This window comes from Sclerotinia sclerotiorum, genomic scaffold, assembly GCF_000146945.2.
Source record: "Sclerotinia sclerotiorum 1980 UF-70 scaffold_5 genomic scaffold, whole genome shotgun sequence".
NCBI lineage: Eukaryota > Fungi > Ascomycota > Leotiomycetes > Helotiales > Sclerotiniaceae > Sclerotinia > Sclerotinia sclerotiorum.
Window position 1 is genome coordinate 1,887,247 of NW_001820831.1, and position 18,066 is coordinate 1,905,312.

An 18,066-nucleotide genomic window follows, 5' to 3' on the forward strand; every position below is an offset into this window, starting at 1 on the left:
CCCCGTCACCCTCTCCAGGCATGATCTCCCTAGCACCATGCTAGCGCAAACCCTCGCCTTCGTCACCTTCAACAAAGTAGTCACATCCCAATATTTCCTCTGGTACACGTGTCTGCTACCGCTCTATCTCTCCACCCCTTCCTGCACACTCGTTCGATCTCCACGCGTTGGGGTGCTGGCTGCGGCGCTGTGGATCGCTACTCAAGCATTTTGGTTACAGCAGGCGTTTGAGCTTGAGTTTTTGGGTATCAGTACTTTTGTGCCTGGATTGTGGGTGGCGAGTTTGTTGTTCTTTGCGACGAATGTTTGGATTTTGGGCATTATTGTGCGGGATGTTGGACGAGGAGCAGCAGCTGTTTAGGGGAAAAGGGATGCTGAAGATGTGAGGATTGGAGTTTGGGAAGGTATAGGCTGGGAGCGAGAAGATGGGAAGGGCATCAAGCGAGGAAGGACGTATAAATAGCTGTTCGAGATTTAGATGTATACTCGTAGCATGTAAATTCCATTGTGCAGGGATAGATATATCCTACATGTTTCAATGTAAATTCACACATCCATCTCAAAATTGACAAAGTAGACGATTCTCATCATTATATACACGCTTCGCATAAAACTCTCGACCAATCTACATAGAAAAATCTTGCTTTGTTCTCTGTAATTTGCAACCTCAAAATGAAAGCATTTATTGCGAAAGAAAAAAATACCCGTCCTTTGGTTCCGCAACTAGATTAGAGAACGCCCTGCTAATGCCAAATAAAAATTTCCCAGCTCCAGTTCCGTTCCCAGCCCATGCCAAGGCCATTTCCTCAATCAAGTGTTCTGTTCAATCACTACTACTTTACAATAGCCCTGCCTTATACTCCCAAGGAAACCCATGCTAACAGCGAGACGAAATATTCTCTTTCAGCTAAAGCCCGCCCCATATGTGCAATATGACTTTAGGCCATGATAAGATATCATTCATGTGATTGTGATGCCACCTGAAAGGGCAAGATAATTTGAAACTTTTATAGAGAGTGGTCGAAACTTTGAGAATGTAGCAGGCGTGGTGAATTGTCCATCCTTATTCACTTCTAATTCACCTAAGATTTCTGCATTTTCGACAAAAGATGCAGTAGGTCTACTACTTGCCAATGCATCAACGATGCTGGGACTCCAAATTCCTGTGCACCGGTTATTTTCGAGTTCAAAATATGGGTTGAGTGGCGGGACTTGAGATTCTGCAACACCGTTAGTATTCCCAAAGACGACTACAAATTTGCTTCATCTCACCAAGATCTATGAATCTAATCCTCAGGTACTCAAGGGCCGCTAGCTTGTCTAATGATCGTACACCCGCCAATACTAATGCTTCGAAAGCGGATATGAACGACATATCACTTATACCAGATCCGTCATTCCATTGCTGAGTAGGGCGACAGCAATTCTTGACAATAAGTTCTATGCACTTCAATTTCGAGGTACGCGGATTAGAGAGTTTAGCCGCCGTGTCAAAAAATCCACGACAAACTCTTCCGGTGTATGCCAAATGCTCAAGAGTCGGAATTGACTTGGCCAATTCATCGCAGAAATGGGTCTTCAGTGCAACTTTCCTGAAGAAACCAGGCGATACAGCTTCTCTGCGGTAATCGTTCTCAAGACATAGGTTGATATGTGTGATATTCTGTGGTATCCGAGGGGCAATCTGCGCGATACAAAGATATGACTTCGACTTTGGTTTGGCATAGGATCCATGCCATTCATTCAGATTCGGCAATGCTGCAGCAATATTCTGGAAATCCTCATTCGTACGGATAAGATTCCATTGTCCCTTGCAGACCAGAGTCCGAATGGTATCAATGGTAGGTAGTTTTGTTTCGTCCGGGCGAAATTGCCGAACTTGCGGAGGTTTCTTTCTTTCTCCGCCTTCCAAAGTCAAGATACAGGCTTCCGGGAAGATATTTCGAACAAACTGGAAGATTTCTGATAGGGTGCAGTTATTATCGGGGGTTTGGTATGTGACAGGATTCGGAGGTTCTGCGCCGAGATGTGCAAGTGAGCGAATTAGGGTAGATCGATCTGGATGTGTCGGAGGTATCCGCATGATTCGATCGAAAGGCAACTTCTTCTGTTGAAATACGGGAAACCATATTTCGATGTGCTTCACATACGCACACAAATGTGGATGAGCATAAAACCACTCCAACGACTGCTGAATGGAATCCGTGGTTCCCTTGATTTTGAGATGTCTGTATAATCGTTCTTGGATAAGATTTCTCCATGGAGCAGACACGAGAGCCAACTCGGAAACTTCACGCCGTCTCGAATGTCTTAAAGCGGTGCCCCAACCTCGAAGCACCTTTGACCTTCCCGGTATAACTCGCAGAGCAGCCGCAGTCCTGAAACCGAACAAGTGATCGAGAATGCATTCGTGTATCTCCACTGGAAGGTCGCACAAGGGTGAGCCTGAATCTGGAGCTTGTTGTTGAATCGGCGAAGGCTCTACTCGTTCCACAATATCCGGCTCGATTTGTCGCTCTACAATCTCTCCACCTAAAGACTTCTGGCGCGGGAATGGTGTCGATGCTGGCCTTTCAATATTCAGAATATCGTCGACCTTGGCATGCTCTGTTTCGAGCGCTCGCGTGACCCTTGGTGTGGACGGACCGGGAGTAGCTGGGGTTGAAGCGGTTGTCATGATGGGAAATAAATGCTGGGTGGGCTCACTCTCTCGCGGTAGATGACTTGGATGCATATTGATATTATTTTTTGAAATGGCTTCTGCTTCTGCTCTTCTACGCGCGATATCCGAGATCAATCATGAATGAGGTAAAGGTGAAGTCGAAATGGAGGGTGGATATGTGTGAGATTAGGACGTTTTAATTTGTAAGTAATGACAAGAGATGTGATTTTGTTGGAGATAACCAAGGCCAGAGGAACTCAGGTGGTGGGAGATTAACAGGTGTAAAAGTCGTGAGAATAGATCAATATGTGGTGGTACGGTATCTCATATGACGACTGGAACGGCAGATGTATGGATGGGCAGTGCTGTTGCTTGTACTCGCTGTGGGAGGTTTTGCGCTGGCTATGTACGACAAATCAATTCTTTCGGGGGTGTTGAAGAGGTTGGGTCGCCTCACAATTTATAGATATGTTTTTGGAACAGGTAAAGAGAGAAAGGAAGGAGAGAGAGAAGAGAGAGAAAAGGGGAGAAGAAGAAGGAGAGGGAGAAGGAGGAGAAGACGAAGAAGTAGATTTTGAAAAGTAGATTGAGATTTAATTTGAACTACCTAGTAAGTCAGTTGTTGTGAGTTGTAGAAAATGGTGAGTGAATGAATGAATGAATGAATGAAACGAAGATTAATACCTACCACACACTACATACCAGGTACTTATTAGGGTAGGAAGCAGATTAAAGTCCAGCCGAACATTACAATCTCCCATCTCCCACTTATTATACACTATAATTTTTGGTCAGGTCAGGTTATCGATTATCGACTGAACATCAAGAAATGAAACAAATCAAGATCGAAGATTTTCTAGTACAGTCCTTGGGTAGGTATTTATTATCCATCATTCAAGCTCTTTCTATACCCTCATAAATGGATACTTACCTACCTAGGCACCTAATCAATAGAAAGTATTTTGTATTTTTAACATTATCAATTTTATATGGCTCCTTTGGTTACTAAATGTATTATTATCTGTCTCCCAGCTCCTAGCTAGCCAGTACATACACCCAGTACCTAGGTACAGTCAGTATCTGTCCTCCGTTCTCCGTACTCTCAATCTGAACGCTCAGACTTCAGTTACTCGCATCCATATCCATATCCATATCCATATCCATATCCATATCCATATCCATATCCATATCCATATCCACACCCATATCCATCCCCATTAACTCCGTACATATTATTACCAACTTACTAATGTCTACCTACCACTCCGTATTCAAAAAGAGCTACTAGTATATAGCATATACACACCTACCTAACTATTTATAGGTCCTTTCTATTTCCTTAAATATAGCCAATATCCATCCAACATCCACAATTATCAATTATCAACAATATTTAAATACCTAGCTAGGTACGTACACCAGTACCTAGTAACGTTATGTAACAAATTGATTAACATATGAAACCAAACACAAAAACAAAAACAAAAAAGTTTTTTCTTTCCAATATATATACTAATTACCATGTTTATTGCCGAATCTACCATATACTTAGGTACTAAAAGAATCTACGTAAGTACCTAATCTCAGTACTAAAAAGATGAAACGATCATGTTGCGGCTTTTGACATCATTTCTGGCTTTTATTGTTACTACCTACCTACCTAGGTGTACATACGATTCATTAGGTACCTAGGTACGAGTGATAACGTATTGTGCGTGCGGGGTTGTTTTATTCCAAACTTAAATTTGCCTTACATTCGAAATATACTTACTCCCAGGCTCTGGACATAGTTGGAGATAGCGGAAATATCTAGATCTATCCATCTATTCATCTTACATTATATGTTTTATATGTTTATATCTTGCTTTTCTTTCCTTGGTTTGCAAAATTTCCCAAGATAATCCCTCAATCAATATCATCACCATCATCACCATCATCACCATCATCATTTGTAGCTTTTTCTACCTTCTCTTCCTTCTTAATCCCCCCTTCTTCCCCACTCTTCTTCTCCGTAGGCTTCTCGGCAACTTCTTTAGGCAGTTTATCGAAAGGTTTCCCTCCTTCAACACCCTCCTTCAGCTTTCCATTCTCATCCACATCTTCTTTCAGATAAAGCGTAAAAAGAACCACGAATAAGACTTCTCCAGTCTTTCGATTTTTTAGCACGTATCTGAGCGTATGTGAGCGCTTTTGCTCTTTCCTAAAGTTAAAACAAAACAAGGTTGGTATAAAAGATCAAGGACGGCCAAAAAATATAGGATCAAGAGAAATACTTGATGAGAGAAGGGGGGTTTGAAAAATTAAACGAACCGTAGACCTTGTCCATCCCAATATTTCATTATTGGCATTGTAAAGCCGGGTAGTTTAAGAGCGAAATCTATCGTGAAGGTATAAATGTCAGTATCAGGTTCTGTACATGGGGTAACGATGGATAAATTCAACCTCAAACTTACTATTAAAATCCAAATATGCATTAAAAAAGTCACACCCATAAGTTCTTCCCTCCTCCCAATCCCAGTCTTTTCTATTTGCCTCTGTCAGGAAGTATTTCTTCCTCGCCGCTTCCCCATCAGGGATTCCACATTCCCTCCTATGTTCCTCACCCTCCTCATCCCCTCCCTCATCAAACATCAATCCAGCATCCTCAACCTCTTCTCCATCCCTTTCTCCCCCTTCACCAACATATAGCACATTAAACGAACTCGCCGCCGGTCCGTACAAATATGGCTCATCCGCATACACATCTCCATCTAACCCAGGATCCACCATCCACTTCACAATTCTAAAGGCCGTATTGAACCCGGGGGGCAGACGATCTCTAATAGGATGATCAAAGTCATTTCCGAAGACCAAATCATCCGCATTAATATCCTTTTTCGGTTTGAATCGAAATCCAATACTATATTGATCTTTATTCTTATCATGCGGTGGCAGATCGAAATATGGAGAGGTAGTGGGAGACGATTTGGGGAGTCCGCGATAATCCTGTAGAAGGCGCGGATAGTTAGTCTTGAATGTACTCTACGTAATAGTCTTGAAGCAAAACAGAGTAAGAAAAAGGGATCGCCTACTTGAATCCTAACATTCAAATCCACCTCACACAGCTCATTCTCAATCCGCACGCATTTTGCTTGATTGACGGGTACAATTTGATGTTTGCTGACATCATATCCAGAGCCCGCCGTAACCTGCAGAATGTAATTTTCTGCCATCCTTCCCTCGAGCACAAGTTTTTCTTACGTTGTATGTGAAAGAGAAGGAGATTTTTGTCCTGACCAAGCTCGGATGAGATTTTGCAAATATGAGTCTATCGTCTTGATATACAAGTCCAGAATCTTAAATTGTAATTACGGATACGACGCAATCATTGTGTTTTGAGCAAAATATTTTGCCGTTGTTGAGCGGTTGTTGAATGGGTGTTGAAAAGCGGTGACGTAGTGGGGTGGATTTCCCTGCTGCATCACAGTGCATGTAACATGTGAATTTTGAACATTTCGTACCAAAAACTCAAATTCGGAAATATCTATAGCATGCAAGAGATTAAATTAAGTATCCGTTCTAAGCAAAATGCTTAGCCCCCCATGTACCAATATACTTAATATGGCGAATGATCTAGAGAATCTCCGAAATGTAATATACAACGCCAAATATTCGAGCAATCATTAAATATTGTCATAAATCTTCATAAAGCGTTGTTGCTATTTTGCATATTAACCGTTTGCGATCCCCAATCCTACTTTTTGCGACGATGCTGCGCTTACACTTGCACTCGTCCCTCTCTCTCGGAGTCTTCTGCCTTCCATCAAACCTCGCAGACCTCTCTTCTGTAGTCCAATAACGGCACTAATATCGCCTCTCCAAATTTCCCCTACACTATTAACTTTACCAGATTCCGACGCGCTCACGCTTCCGTCCAAATCACTGCCACTAACATCGCTCGCGGCACTGCTTGTCGCACTCATGCTTTCTTCATCGTCTTGTCTTCTTCCTCCCTGGCCAGTTCCAAGATCGCCCACACTGGTATTGATTCGTAAAGATTGTTGGCCGTGAGAGCCTATTTCGTTATCAAGCCCAAGCTGCATCAGGGTCTCTGCTCCATTTGACAGTCTATTAAGGCTCCAGGGATCTGCAATGTCAGAAGGTGTTGAAGTGGAACGACCGCCACCAGCAGCCATGGCGCTAGCATTGAAGACGGCTGCAGCATTCCTACTATCTAACACACCATGTAACCTCTCCACGACAGCTTCCAGTAAACCATCAATTTTGTAGGGTCGTGCTAGTTGTAGTAGACTACAGAGTATTTGCGGAGTGCAGAGCGTAGAATTATTTGGAGGAAGAGATGATGTATATAAAAAGTGAAGTAGAGCTTGAAGTGTGAGCTGTGTATGTGGAAGGTAAAGTGTCCGCGGTCTAGAATTAGGTGATAATGCCCCCGAATCAGGAGGGAGGGCCAAAGAGGCGGGGTCCGATGTGGAAGAGCTATTTAATGTAGATGAAGAAGAAAGACTTGAGGACTGAGCACCGAGACTAGGTGTAATAGTAATACTGCTATTCCTGCTTTGATTATGTCGGAAGACGCTCTCTTGACGCAGCGTAGCGGCATCATTACCGTCTTGTGTTGCAGTGCCCTCACGTAGTAATTGGACGAAATATGGTCCCCATCTTCTTGCGATAATGCGAGAGTTTACCGGTATACGCTCGCCGCCGACGCAAAGGATATCCATATCAGCTAGCTCTCTAAGAGCCAACGCACTTTGGCCTAGTTCCTCTGCTGCCTTGGAGAGCGTGCGCCCACCTGCATTCCATCCTGCTTTGCTACCGATATTTAGTGACGGTGTTGTGAAAGGCGAACTAGCCGAGACAAACCCTGACAGCGGTGCTGCCTTTCGAGGGTTGTCGTAAAGACCAAATGCCTCAAGCTCGACCATACAGACGTTAGCAAAATTTATGCGCCTATGATTATAATCCTCCACAAGACTGCGCTTTCGGTTACCAAGTATCACAAATGTATTTCTTCGATTCCACAAAACACCACGATTCCAGCTTCCTTGACTGAAAACACTGCCACCAGCGTCGATGCGGCTCCATGTGAGAGTTCGCAAGTCAAGAGCCCATAATGCATACTCCTGTTTTGAAGAAGTGAGATACGTTCCACTGACCACGAAATTGGTATCGATAACGCCGCCGTTTGGGAACCGAAGGCCAGGAGGTGAAAATGACCCGTGCATGGGCTTTTCTGCTAGAGTTCCATCGGAAGCTCTAACCTGTAGCTCTAGCTTGACATCCAAAAAGTTGTAATTAGAATATATCAGCATTGAGGACCCAGGTTCTCTTGAATCCTGAGTCGAACCACCGTGATCTGCTTTATTGGATGTTGCCTTGCCTAATTTTGCAGAGACATGACCCGGAAGAGGCGCTACAACACTGCGATACGCCCCACAGCTCTTACCAAGCGCCTGAGTGCTGGTCCATTTAAGACTGCGCAGGTTAAAGACGCTAATTTGCTCAATATAGTGGTTTCCACTGTCTTGACCACCCACCACAACCATTTCAGCACCGCCAGTACCATCTATATTAACTCCAATGACGCCTTGATTGGGGTTGGGCCCTTGGGGGTTATGATGTAAGGCGGAAGAAGGCGCATTTGCGGACGCAAATGCTGCCGATGAAGGAAGGATAGTAGCGCAGTGCGCATACCTTCCCTGCGGTGTGTCATTTGTGGGTATAAAAGTCCATGTTCTTGATGGCGCATCATATATATAAATGTCGGACATTACGACGACCTCTGGCTGGGATTCTTGGCCACTTTGCGCCGAGGCAGCCATTTGGGCTTGGCTCTGTGGAGGAGCTGGGGACATTCCTCCATAGCACACCAGCTTGGTATCGCCTAGGGCGCATAAACTGTGAAAATATCTTGGTGGTGGGACATCCCCACTAGTTTCAACTTTCGTCCAATGCCGCTGTATCAAATCCAGTTCGTACAAGTCGGCTGTCAAGGAAGGGCGCGTCCGCGATAGGATCCGACCGCCGAATACGTAAAGTTTGTCGCCCAAAATTGTAGTTGTGGCACCAACTAGGGGGTGCGGTTCCTTTCCAGTAGTTCGATGTACATTGCACATGAGCCCTGACAGATGTGTCGATGGCGTTGCTCCAGAAGTGCCAGCTCCACTAGCTGCCAAAGAGCGAGGTTGTTGTGCTGGTGATGGCGCCGCCGATGGAGCTCCATTGCTCTTCGGTGTCACAACATTTTCCCGATTCTCCTCTCCCCCTTCACTTCCATCCTGCCTGCTAGACGTAGCGAGACTAGTTTGACTACTGTTCATGTCCACTTTGTATGTACCGGAGATCGACTTGTATCCGCTGGATTGATGTTGAGATGCGCTCGTAGAATCCACTATGCTCGTCCGATTACCTGTCGCGGCCCGTTGCGGCATGCCCTCTAAGGCTTTTGGCGTATCAGGAGGGTCGCCCGAAGTGTCTTCAACGATCGGAGATGTGGGTGTCGAGGGCAGGGTTGGAAGAGGTTTTTCGAGATCTGCACCGCTCAAATTCTTTTCATTCTGCGATAGCAGGAAATGGTCAGTACTTCCTGAACGTGGATGGAGGTCCGGCGTAGAGCTTTTGCTTGTTTGGATATTAAAAGGTCGACCACGGCTACCAGAAACAGATCCTAGCTTCCTAAGTCCCCTTCGCACACCGGTAAGAAAAGCACCGTCAGTCTTCTCTGGCTCTCCCTTGAAGTCGAAGCCCTCGTCGTCGGTAGAAGATTCCGAGATGTATATGGACTCTGTTGAGTCTTTCGGCCGAAGAGTTAGCGGATCCGACATGTTGAATCATGCTGCGAAAGACAAAAAGTAATTCATCAACAATCACAAGGAGATAACACCAAGAAGAGATATCATTTTTGGCGTTCAGTGAGGATATGTATGTATGCTTACCTTAAAAGTGCCCCCCCAAAAAAGCAAGGACTTCCCGAAATAAATACTCGGCCTCGTCAAGGTCTCCCGAAATGTAATCCAAGGGTCAGAGCCTATTTCTTGTTTGGGTTGTAGGGAGAAGACGGGCGATCCACTCGACGCACAGATTACACGAGAAGAATAACGGGGAACGTCGATGTCCCTCCGCAGAACTGATGGCAAAGTTGTAAGCTAGAGCGACGGGCTGTTGGAAAGCGCTCGGTAGTGAAATGATTGACCTTATTTCCTCTCGATATAGTGCCTCCGCTGATACATCCAGAGATTCTATGGTACTACTTTACCGGATCGGATAAGCAAGCCGATCTCACTCACAAGTCTGCAAACCTCTTACTTATCGATATCAAAAGTCTGTACGGAGTAGCCAAATGCGCCTGTCCCAGCTCACGAGCCAATTTTCCTAATCTCCGCCTTATTTAGCACTTTCTCGAAGCTAGACCCAGGAAAGAATTTCTGCGGCTCCAGCCCACTTCCTGCTCTTGGGATGCCGATCTCGAGGTCCTGATAATATAATCCCACGTTTATCCCCCTTCTCTGGGTATTTTACTTTCTTTGGTGATTATGGTACCGTAGATTGAAAAAGTATATGCACTGGCTGTCGTTCCTTTGTTGGTTCTCCGATCTTCGAAATTGCAGAATGGCCTTGTCGTTGCTCGGGCCTGTCACAGCGTGAATATGATTGTTTAGAAACTCTTCAGTAGTTTTTGAAGCAAAGAATAGATATGGGGTTCATCCGATGATGGTGCAATTTTCCACGTGGTTGACTTGTTTCATGCAGCGGAAATCAATTACAACTAGAATGGCCTAATAGTCTCTAGAAGGATTAGAAGCTGAGTGCTGTAGCACGGTAGGATGTTGAAGAACGTTAAAAAGGAGAGACGTCAGCTCCATCTGCTTCAGATTGATTATTTTCTAAGTGTTAGCGGCCTTGTGCCATGCGATAAGGTAGGGAATATGTTACCTACCCGGGTAGTCCTGTTGGTCTGAACATAAAACCTAGCAGTCATAATGAGGTGCTGGTACAGTTTATACTGCATATTAAGCATTAAAATAGGTGCATTATTCGAAAACATCTGGCGGATTAATTCGTAACAAAACCAGGTCTTCAATCAATGCAGCTTACAGAATACAGAGAAAGATTTCATAGAGAAGCGTATTCGATCATCACGTAGGCGAACACATTTCCCAAGAGCGCTTGAAGTTTGAAATTTTTTTTACTCTTATTCGGTTTTGCTAATCTAAATACAGCTTGGCAAAGTTGTCAAAAGGAGACTTGGTCGAGCCGCTCGCTGATCAAATCATTATTTGTCATATCCGTTACTCATATGGAAACCCCTTCATTAATTCATAATTTTCCATCACGCGAATTTCAGACGGCCGCAGATGTTACCTCCTTTGGCAAAGGTGTGAATCGAAGATATGGCTTGACAATGCGGAATTCTGGGAAAAGAGTTTTGGCCTCCTCGTTCTTGACACTGGGGTGGACAATCACATCATCACCAGGAATCCAGTTGATAGGAGTGGTGATGCGGTGCTTGTCTCCAGTTTGAAGTGAGTCAACGACACGGAGAACCTCGGCGGTATTACGACCAGTGGAAGCTGGGTAAGAGAGGATAAGGCGGATTGTCTTCTTTGGGTCGATGACGAAGACAGATCTGATGGTGAATGCAATGCCCTTGGAGTCGACGTTTGTGGTATCCTGGTGGTCGAGCCTAGTTATCTTATTAGGATACGATATATAGCTAATAGGAGATTTTCTGTCTCGCGCTTACATGTCATATGCATAGGCAACTTTTCGCTCCTTGTCGCCAATGATTGGGAAGGTAAGCTTGCTCCCGGAGATCTCATCAATATCCTTGATCCATCCACCGTGTGATTCGATTGTGTTTGCGGAGAGACCGATGAGCTTGACACCACGCTTTGTGAACTCTGGCTCAAGTTTTGCGAAAGCACCGAGTTCGGTGGTGCAAACGGGTGTGTAGTCCTCTGGGTGGGAAAATAAGACAACCCACTTGTCACCGATGAACTCGTGGAAATCAATGGGACCATTGGTGGTCTCTGCCTGGAAGTTTGGTGCGATGGATCCTAGACGGAGGCTTGTACATTGTTAGCAGAGGTCATAGAGGGAGGTCCAATGATAAATCCAATCATGGCAGACGGTTTGCTCTCAAAACGGGTTGTGATAATATTATCACAATATGTAAAGGCGAGCTTAAAGCCTTCTGCTTCCAGGGTCTAATCAAGAAGTAGACTTACGGGGTTGCTCTCTCTTCAGCCATGATGAATGTGTTTTGAGGAGTTGTGTTGGGGAGATTTGTATATTGCAGTGATGTATCAGATCTAATTGAGAGTTGAGGGAAGGAGGGAAGAAAAGAAGGGAAACGATAGAAAGGCCTAAGGGACTAGAGGAGTTTATTAAGAAGTATTTACTCAGCCTTTCAATACCTTATTATTACTTAATCATTTATCAAAGTGTCGCCATCGGAAAGAAAAGAGGTAGAGTAGGAGGGTAAAAAAGAAAATTGTAGAGCACGTAGCTATCACGCCATCGACCTTGTCGAATTTGTCTGAGCTTGTTTCAAGCCCTCGTACCGGATAAGGTTTAGGGAGGGGTATTTCCGGATTATCTGATAGGCTTATCGCTGCCGCATCAGAACTTCTTAAGAATTTAAACAGGCGGGACATTATTTGGATGGTTTCTGGCTTTGTAACAGTTAACTCGCCCTATTTGAGAACCAATAAAATTGCATTGTCCAAGAGGGAGAAGGTGCAAAAGGGGATGAGGCTGGCGCGGGATGGGACATAAATAACGAAGAGTTGTGTAATAAATAAAGAAAAGAAAAAAGAGAAACATTTACACGGCACAAATACTCGGTACAAGTGCAAAGGTCTGTCTCCCTTTGCAACCTTACCTACCGATCAAGTTACCTACTAGGTAATTTTATGATGGTATGACAATATTTATAAGGCTGAGAAATGGAGAATAATGCCCCGTCATGCATGATGTTGACAGACCTCAAAATGGTTGGATGGTCTCAATGTAGCATTATTGATTGATCTAATGATTTTAAGCCATGAAGAGCCAAGAGCTTTTGCTGAAGTAATTCTTCTAGTGAAGTTCTTCTAGTGAAGTATGAATTCACGTGGAAGGTATTGGGCATGCACAGTATATATGTATGCATTCACTCAAATCATTATAGAAGTAGCGGCAAGTAGGTAGCCTCTCTGATGATTGATTGACCGAGATGGAATCTCCTCTTCAATTTTATTTTCTCCGACAACTTATTTCTCTTGTACTGGAATTATTGTTCAGGTGATAGATAACCTGTCATCAATAAGAAAATCATCCGTCTGGCTCAATCAGTCAAAGAGACTTTCAATACTGCACCTATGTGTATCAAAGTTTGATATATTGATATTGATCACATATTTACCAATGGCTTGGGTAAGGCGTAGCTATGGCGTCCATCTTCTTTTCCCTTTTCCCTTTTCAGTTGCTAGTATGCCTGCCAACACACATCACGTGAGCTTGGATTACACGTGCAGCATACTTTGAGCCAAGATCCCCTAACTCCCCTACTTTGTACCCCACTTCTCCGAGGGACCGACCCACCATGAGTCCATGAGTTCATAACCACTGGTCGACCAGGCTAGGAACCGGGAATAAAGATGATAATTTTTGAAAGTTCGGGGTTAAATCCGCAGTTCTGCAGCCAATTCCCTGAGCCGCAGTTCGTCCTCTAGCTAAAGATGGGTCATCTAACTTATCATGGCCTAATTTAGTGGGATCTGCGGAAAAGCCTTCATGAAAAGGTTCTGGCTTTCTCGGGATTAGGTAGGTAATGTGTAAGTAGGTAAGTAGTAGGTAATAGGTATTGTTTTCATATCTCTCTTAGTCAATGTTAGTCACTATACTACTTACTACCTGTGTCTTTCCATTACTACCAGTAACTACCTAAGTCGTTGCTTTTCTTTTCTTAAGCTGCACCATATTTACATTTGCCTGTGTATGGTGCTTAATGCTTAATATTTGCTGCTATCGAACTCGAATCTAAGAATACATCTAGAATACATCGTTGGAACATTCAATCCTGCTGGCTGTATAATCTTGAGCAATAAAGAATGGGCCATGGCATAGAATCGGATATGTCGTCTCGTGGTGACCTCAAGCAAACTTCCATATCTGACTCAACGACGGATTTTGAAGACGACGGGCAAAAAAGATTGGAGTTTTATGGTCAATCAACAAAGATGCCATCGGAGAGAAATGCACTCGGCTTGTCAAGCCCAATCATTTATCATTATCTAACATTCGAAACATCAATTCCATCACCAACGGGCAACATTTCATCCACGAATTCTTCGGCAACAGAACCGCCAAGGCCAAACTTAAAGAAGTTTACTTCACCATTCGACTGGGCAGAAAGCCGCAAACAATTCACCGTCTTCCTTTCTTGTGTAGCTACTTTGGTCACAGCCTTCACCGCCGGTGCATATTCTCCAGCTGTCAAGCAGATGTCCGCACTTTGGCACGTTTCTGACGTTGCGATTCTGGTTGGCATCACAACTTTCTGTTTTGGTTTTGCTATTGCTCCTATGGTTCTAGCTCCCTTTTCTGAGTTGAATGGACGGAAGCCAATCTTCATAGCTTCAGGCTTGCTATTCTTCATCACCCAGCTTTGCTGTGCTGTGACTCGATCTTATCCGGGCATGCTCGTTGCCAGATTCTTTGTTGGCTGTGGAAGTTCCGTGTTTTCAACAATGGTTGGTGGGGTCATCAGCGACATTCATCATAAGGAGGGTCGAAACACATCTATGGTAGTTATGGGATTTAAAGACTCGTCAAGATGTCTGTAACTAACCTGACTTTAGGCCTTATTCTCTGGTTCAGCACTTTTCGGCACTGGCTTAGGGCCATTGGTGAGCGGCTTCATTGCGCAAAACACATCCTGGCGATGGGTATTTTGGATTCAGGTTATCACAAATGGACTCCTGCTTGTTGTGCGTATTCTTTACTTTTTTCTTTGGAAAAACAGAAGAAAAAAACAACCAAAAAAAAGCTACCAGTTCCAAGCTCAACTGAAGAAGATACTAATTTATATTGCATGCAGGCCATAACACTCTTTTTCCCAGAAACGAGAGGTAGTATACTGTTGAGCAGGAAAGCACAGTGTTTGAACAAGTGGTACGAAGATCGAGAGCAGGCAGGCTTTTTTGGCATTGACATGCAGATGTCGACATCACATGAGAAATTTGAGTCGCAGCGAATCAGATGGAAGGTTAAGGCTGATGAAGAACGACAATCCCTCTCTCAAATGGTTAAAATTTCTGTATACCGCCCATTCCATCTTCTGTTCACAGAGTCGGTGGTATTTTTCTTTAGTCTATGGGTTGCCTTTGCTTGGGCGGTGCTCTATTTGACTTTGTAAGTGATTTGCTATTCTATGATCTAGAAGCTTAGTTTCCTATATGTGCTAATATACCATCTTCCTAGTGGTTCAATCCCTCTGGTATTTGAGACTTCACATGGCTTTAGTCTTCAGCAATCGGGTGCAATATTTGCTGCGCTGTCAATTGCAGCTATGATATCCACTTTTGTTTCTATCTATCAAGACCGATGGCTCGCTAAATATCTCGAGTGGTCGTCAAGGAACGAAGAGAATCCTGGCATAATTCGAAGAAATATTGATCTCTCGTCTCCCGAAGCAAGATTGTACTTTGCTTGTTTCCAATCGGCTTTGCTGCCTATTGGTCTTTTCTGGTTCGGCGTAAGTAACATACCTTTCCCTCCGGTTATTTTTGAGGAACAAATTGATTGACTATCGTTTAGTGGACGCAATTCTCTTCGATCCCTTGGATAGTTCCAACTCTTGCTATTGGTTGCGCGACAATGGGCATTTATTCTATTTATCTCGCAACGTTCAACTACCTCGCAGACACTTATCATAGATATGCGTCATCTGCTCTTGCTGCCCAGAGCTTCTGCCGTAATGTTTTGGGCGGGATATTCCCTCTCGTTACTACTAGCATGTTCAACAACTTAACGTTTCAAGGAGCAGCATCTTTGCTTGGTGGTATCGGAGCGTTGTTGACCATAGTACCTTGGGTGCTGACTCTGTACGGACCAGCCATTCGCTTGAGGAGTAAGTTCGCAAGCGAAATCATGTAACATTGCTTAATAGGAGAGAGGCGATGCTGTTGGACATCAAACCCAGTCATCTCTCAAAAAGTTTGAAATGATGTCTGTTATTCGAAAGATGCTATCTAACATGCATGATTTATGATTCATGACCTTAACCAAAGAGCCACAAATCCTTGGGTTAATCGGATATACACCCAGCCACAGAGAGGCTTTAAAAGTTACAGGATATTGTGAAGAGACAGGGAATGTAAGTTGTTGGTTGAACGATAAAGGAATTAATCCTGCGAGAAAGAGATGGAATGAGGAGCGGGACAAATGTTATGTATATATAGAAGGGCAGTGATATAGACTGTAGATAGCAAAGGGTTAATAGATAATACTTGTAAATACCTTATGAAAATGATTTAAGCATCAATGCTGTAGTAGGCAAATAGGAAAACATAATCCCAGAGGAATTTTGTGCTCAAACATATCATGCTCTATGTCCTCCATCCGTACCAAAGTACGGGGTCTGTCGCGTAGTTTGTTTCTTCATCCACCGGTACGATATCATTCTTCTAAAGCATAAGTGCAATTTTCAGATTCACTCGTCGGTCCGTATCAGTAGAGAAAGACATTTCATCTGCATGACCGCCACCCATTAACATTAGCCTCTTTCTCCGCAACACTGGGACCCTAAATTTGGGCAATTGGATGAATCCGACAATCCGATGTCGCCGTATGAACCTTGCTAGCCCCATGAACCCCTATCGTAGATCTTCTGCCAAGGATAAAACAATTTATTTATTAAATGTGCTACTCGAATATTGGCCTTGAAAACATTACAATTCATACCTACCCACTATTTACCTGCAACCTAGGTACCTGCCTACCTACTTGAACAAAGTCCATATTTTGTCCTATATTTCTGTCACTTCAGATTCAAATAACGAGAACATAATTTCGAATATCCGTCAAGCTTTTTAAAATAATCAAACACAAGATGTTGCGTTGGTGAGTATTCTCTTATCTCTTGTGCAGCCACTGATATCATAGTTCTTTTTGTCTCAGTCCCACGATTGATAGCTAACATCAATGTGAAAGGTATCAAATGAAGTTGGCAGCTCGCCCTGTCCTTACTCAAAGTATCACATCGGCAGTTCTTTTTGCAACTGGCGATGTATTGGCACAACAATTGGTCGAAAAGAAGGGCATCAACGGCCATGAAATTGCTCGCACAGGTCGCATGGCACTCTACGGTGGTGGTATGTACAAAAGAGCTAGATATAAGATGAGAAACAGGTATTAATGAATGATGCTTAGCTATATTCGGTCCAATCGCTACCAACTGGTTCAAATTCCTCCAGAATAAGGTCGTTTTGAAGAACAAGAATCTCGAAATGGCAGCTCGAGTCGCAGCCGATCAATGTATTGTTGCCCCTCTCAACTTGGGACTGTTCCTTACCACCATGTCTGTCCTCGAAGGAAGCGATCCTAAGAAGAAGCTCGAAGCAAACTACTCTACCGCCCTTCAAAAGAATTACATGATCTGGCCTGCTGTTCAAGCTGTCAACTTCAAGCTCGTTCCTCTTGAGCACAGAGTTTTGGTTGTCAACATCGTCTCCTTGGGTTGGAACTGCTACCTCAGTTACTTGAATGGTCGCAAGTCGGATGTCACAGTCGATAAAGTGGTAGAGAAGGTCAAGGAGCTTTAAAACATGTATATACATGGTTAGAGATTGGGTTTGGTTGTATACTTTGGACAAAGAAGACTTCGTAGATTTCACAAGATCTCGACTCGACAGACTTTTAAAGGTACAGCATCATATCATAGCGAGGCGTTTAGGATTTGCTTCAGTTATATTACAGATATAGAAGTCTAGATCATATATCAAGCAATGCATTTGGGAAGGGAGAAATAATTTTCCATGATATTCTGAGCGGTGATGTATAACAGAATCTGCTATTTGATATCTGGTCTGGGGATATTCTCCGCAATCTTGTCATATACATTTGATTTTTACAGAGTCGGCCATTACTATATACCTTTATCTTATATCAACGTTTTATAAATCTCTGCACACCAAGTTCCAACTTTTTGACAGCGGCCCAACTAATAAAGCGTCGATCAAACAAGCACCTAAATCACGTGAATGGCATCTCACTAACCACAAGGCATGAGCCGAGCCTTTGAACAGCAAGGGCCACCACCACCATCAGCACGCGGGTAATTGCAAGTCTAGTCGCATCGCATTTCTAGAAAAATTGAAGAAAGTGCTAACCAAAAAAAATCAAGATCCCAAAACGAC

The 18,066-nt window shown here is 43.7% G+C and overlaps 8 protein-coding genes across 8 annotated transcripts; 4 read left to right on the forward strand and 4 right to left on the reverse strand.

Moving 5' to 3' along the window:
- Positions 1–37: 37 nt before the first annotated feature.
- Positions 38–361, forward strand: SS1G_04699 (hypothetical protein; the record flags this gene model as incomplete). Its single annotated transcript, XM_001594841.1, has 1 exon — positions 38–361. The coding sequence occupies one exon, from the start codon at positions 38–40 to the stop codon at positions 359–361; it is 324 nt and encodes a 107-aa protein (XP_001594891.1).
- Positions 362–960: 599 nt separating this feature from the next.
- Positions 961–2,677, reverse strand: SS1G_04700 (hypothetical protein; the record flags this gene model as incomplete). Its single annotated transcript, XM_001594842.1, has 2 exons — positions 961–1,220; positions 1,273–2,677. 2 exons carry the CDS (start codon positions 2,675–2,677, stop codon positions 961–963), a joined length of 1,665 nt encoding a protein of 554 aa, XP_001594892.1.
- A 453-nt stretch (positions 2,678–3,130) lies between these two features.
- SS1G_04701 (predicted protein) lies at positions 3,131–3,247 on the forward strand (the record flags this gene model as incomplete). Its single annotated transcript, XM_001594843.1, has 1 exon — positions 3,131–3,247. One exon carries the CDS (start codon positions 3,131–3,133, stop codon positions 3,245–3,247), a length of 117 nt encoding a protein of 38 aa, XP_001594893.1.
- A 1,320-nt stretch (positions 3,248–4,567) lies between these two features.
- SS1G_04702 (hypothetical protein) lies at positions 4,568–5,874 on the reverse strand (the record flags this gene model as incomplete). The annotated part of the gene is made up of 4 exons (XM_001594844.1): positions 4,568–4,832; positions 4,973–5,039; positions 5,116–5,647; positions 5,734–5,874. The coding sequence occupies 4 exons, from the start codon at positions 5,872–5,874 to the stop codon at positions 4,568–4,570; spliced, it is 1,005 nt and encodes a 334-aa protein (XP_001594894.1).
- Positions 5,875–6,372: 498 nt separating this feature from the next.
- On the reverse strand, positions 6,373–9,489 carry SS1G_04703 (hypothetical protein; the record flags this gene model as incomplete). Its single annotated transcript, XM_001594845.1, has 2 exons — positions 6,373–7,934; positions 8,112–9,489. 2 exons carry the CDS (start codon positions 9,487–9,489, stop codon positions 6,373–6,375), a joined length of 2,940 nt encoding a protein of 979 aa, XP_001594895.1.
- Positions 9,490–11,005: 1,516 nt separating this feature from the next.
- On the reverse strand, positions 11,006–11,915 carry SS1G_04704 (mitochondrial peroxiredoxin PRX1; the record flags this gene model as incomplete). Its single annotated transcript, XM_001594846.1, has 3 exons — positions 11,006–11,348; positions 11,409–11,732; positions 11,893–11,915. The coding sequence occupies 3 exons, from the start codon at positions 11,913–11,915 to the stop codon at positions 11,006–11,008; spliced, it is 690 nt and encodes a 229-aa protein (XP_001594896.1).
- Positions 11,916–13,758: 1,843 nt separating this feature from the next.
- On the forward strand, positions 13,759–15,154 carry SS1G_04705 (hypothetical protein; the record flags this gene model as incomplete). The annotated part of the gene is made up of 4 exons (XM_001594847.1): positions 13,759–14,454; positions 14,509–14,556; positions 14,748–15,005; positions 15,131–15,154. 4 exons carry the CDS (start codon positions 13,759–13,761, stop codon positions 15,152–15,154), a joined length of 1,026 nt encoding a protein of 341 aa, XP_001594897.1.
- A 1,606-nt stretch (positions 15,155–16,760) lies between these two features.
- SS1G_04706 (hypothetical protein) lies at positions 16,761–17,472 on the forward strand (the record flags this gene model as incomplete). Its single annotated transcript, XM_001594848.1, has 3 exons — positions 16,761–16,771; positions 16,862–17,022; positions 17,081–17,472. 3 exons carry the CDS (start codon positions 16,761–16,763, stop codon positions 17,470–17,472), a joined length of 564 nt encoding a protein of 187 aa, XP_001594898.1.
- Between the last annotated feature and the right edge of the window lie 594 nt (positions 17,473–18,066).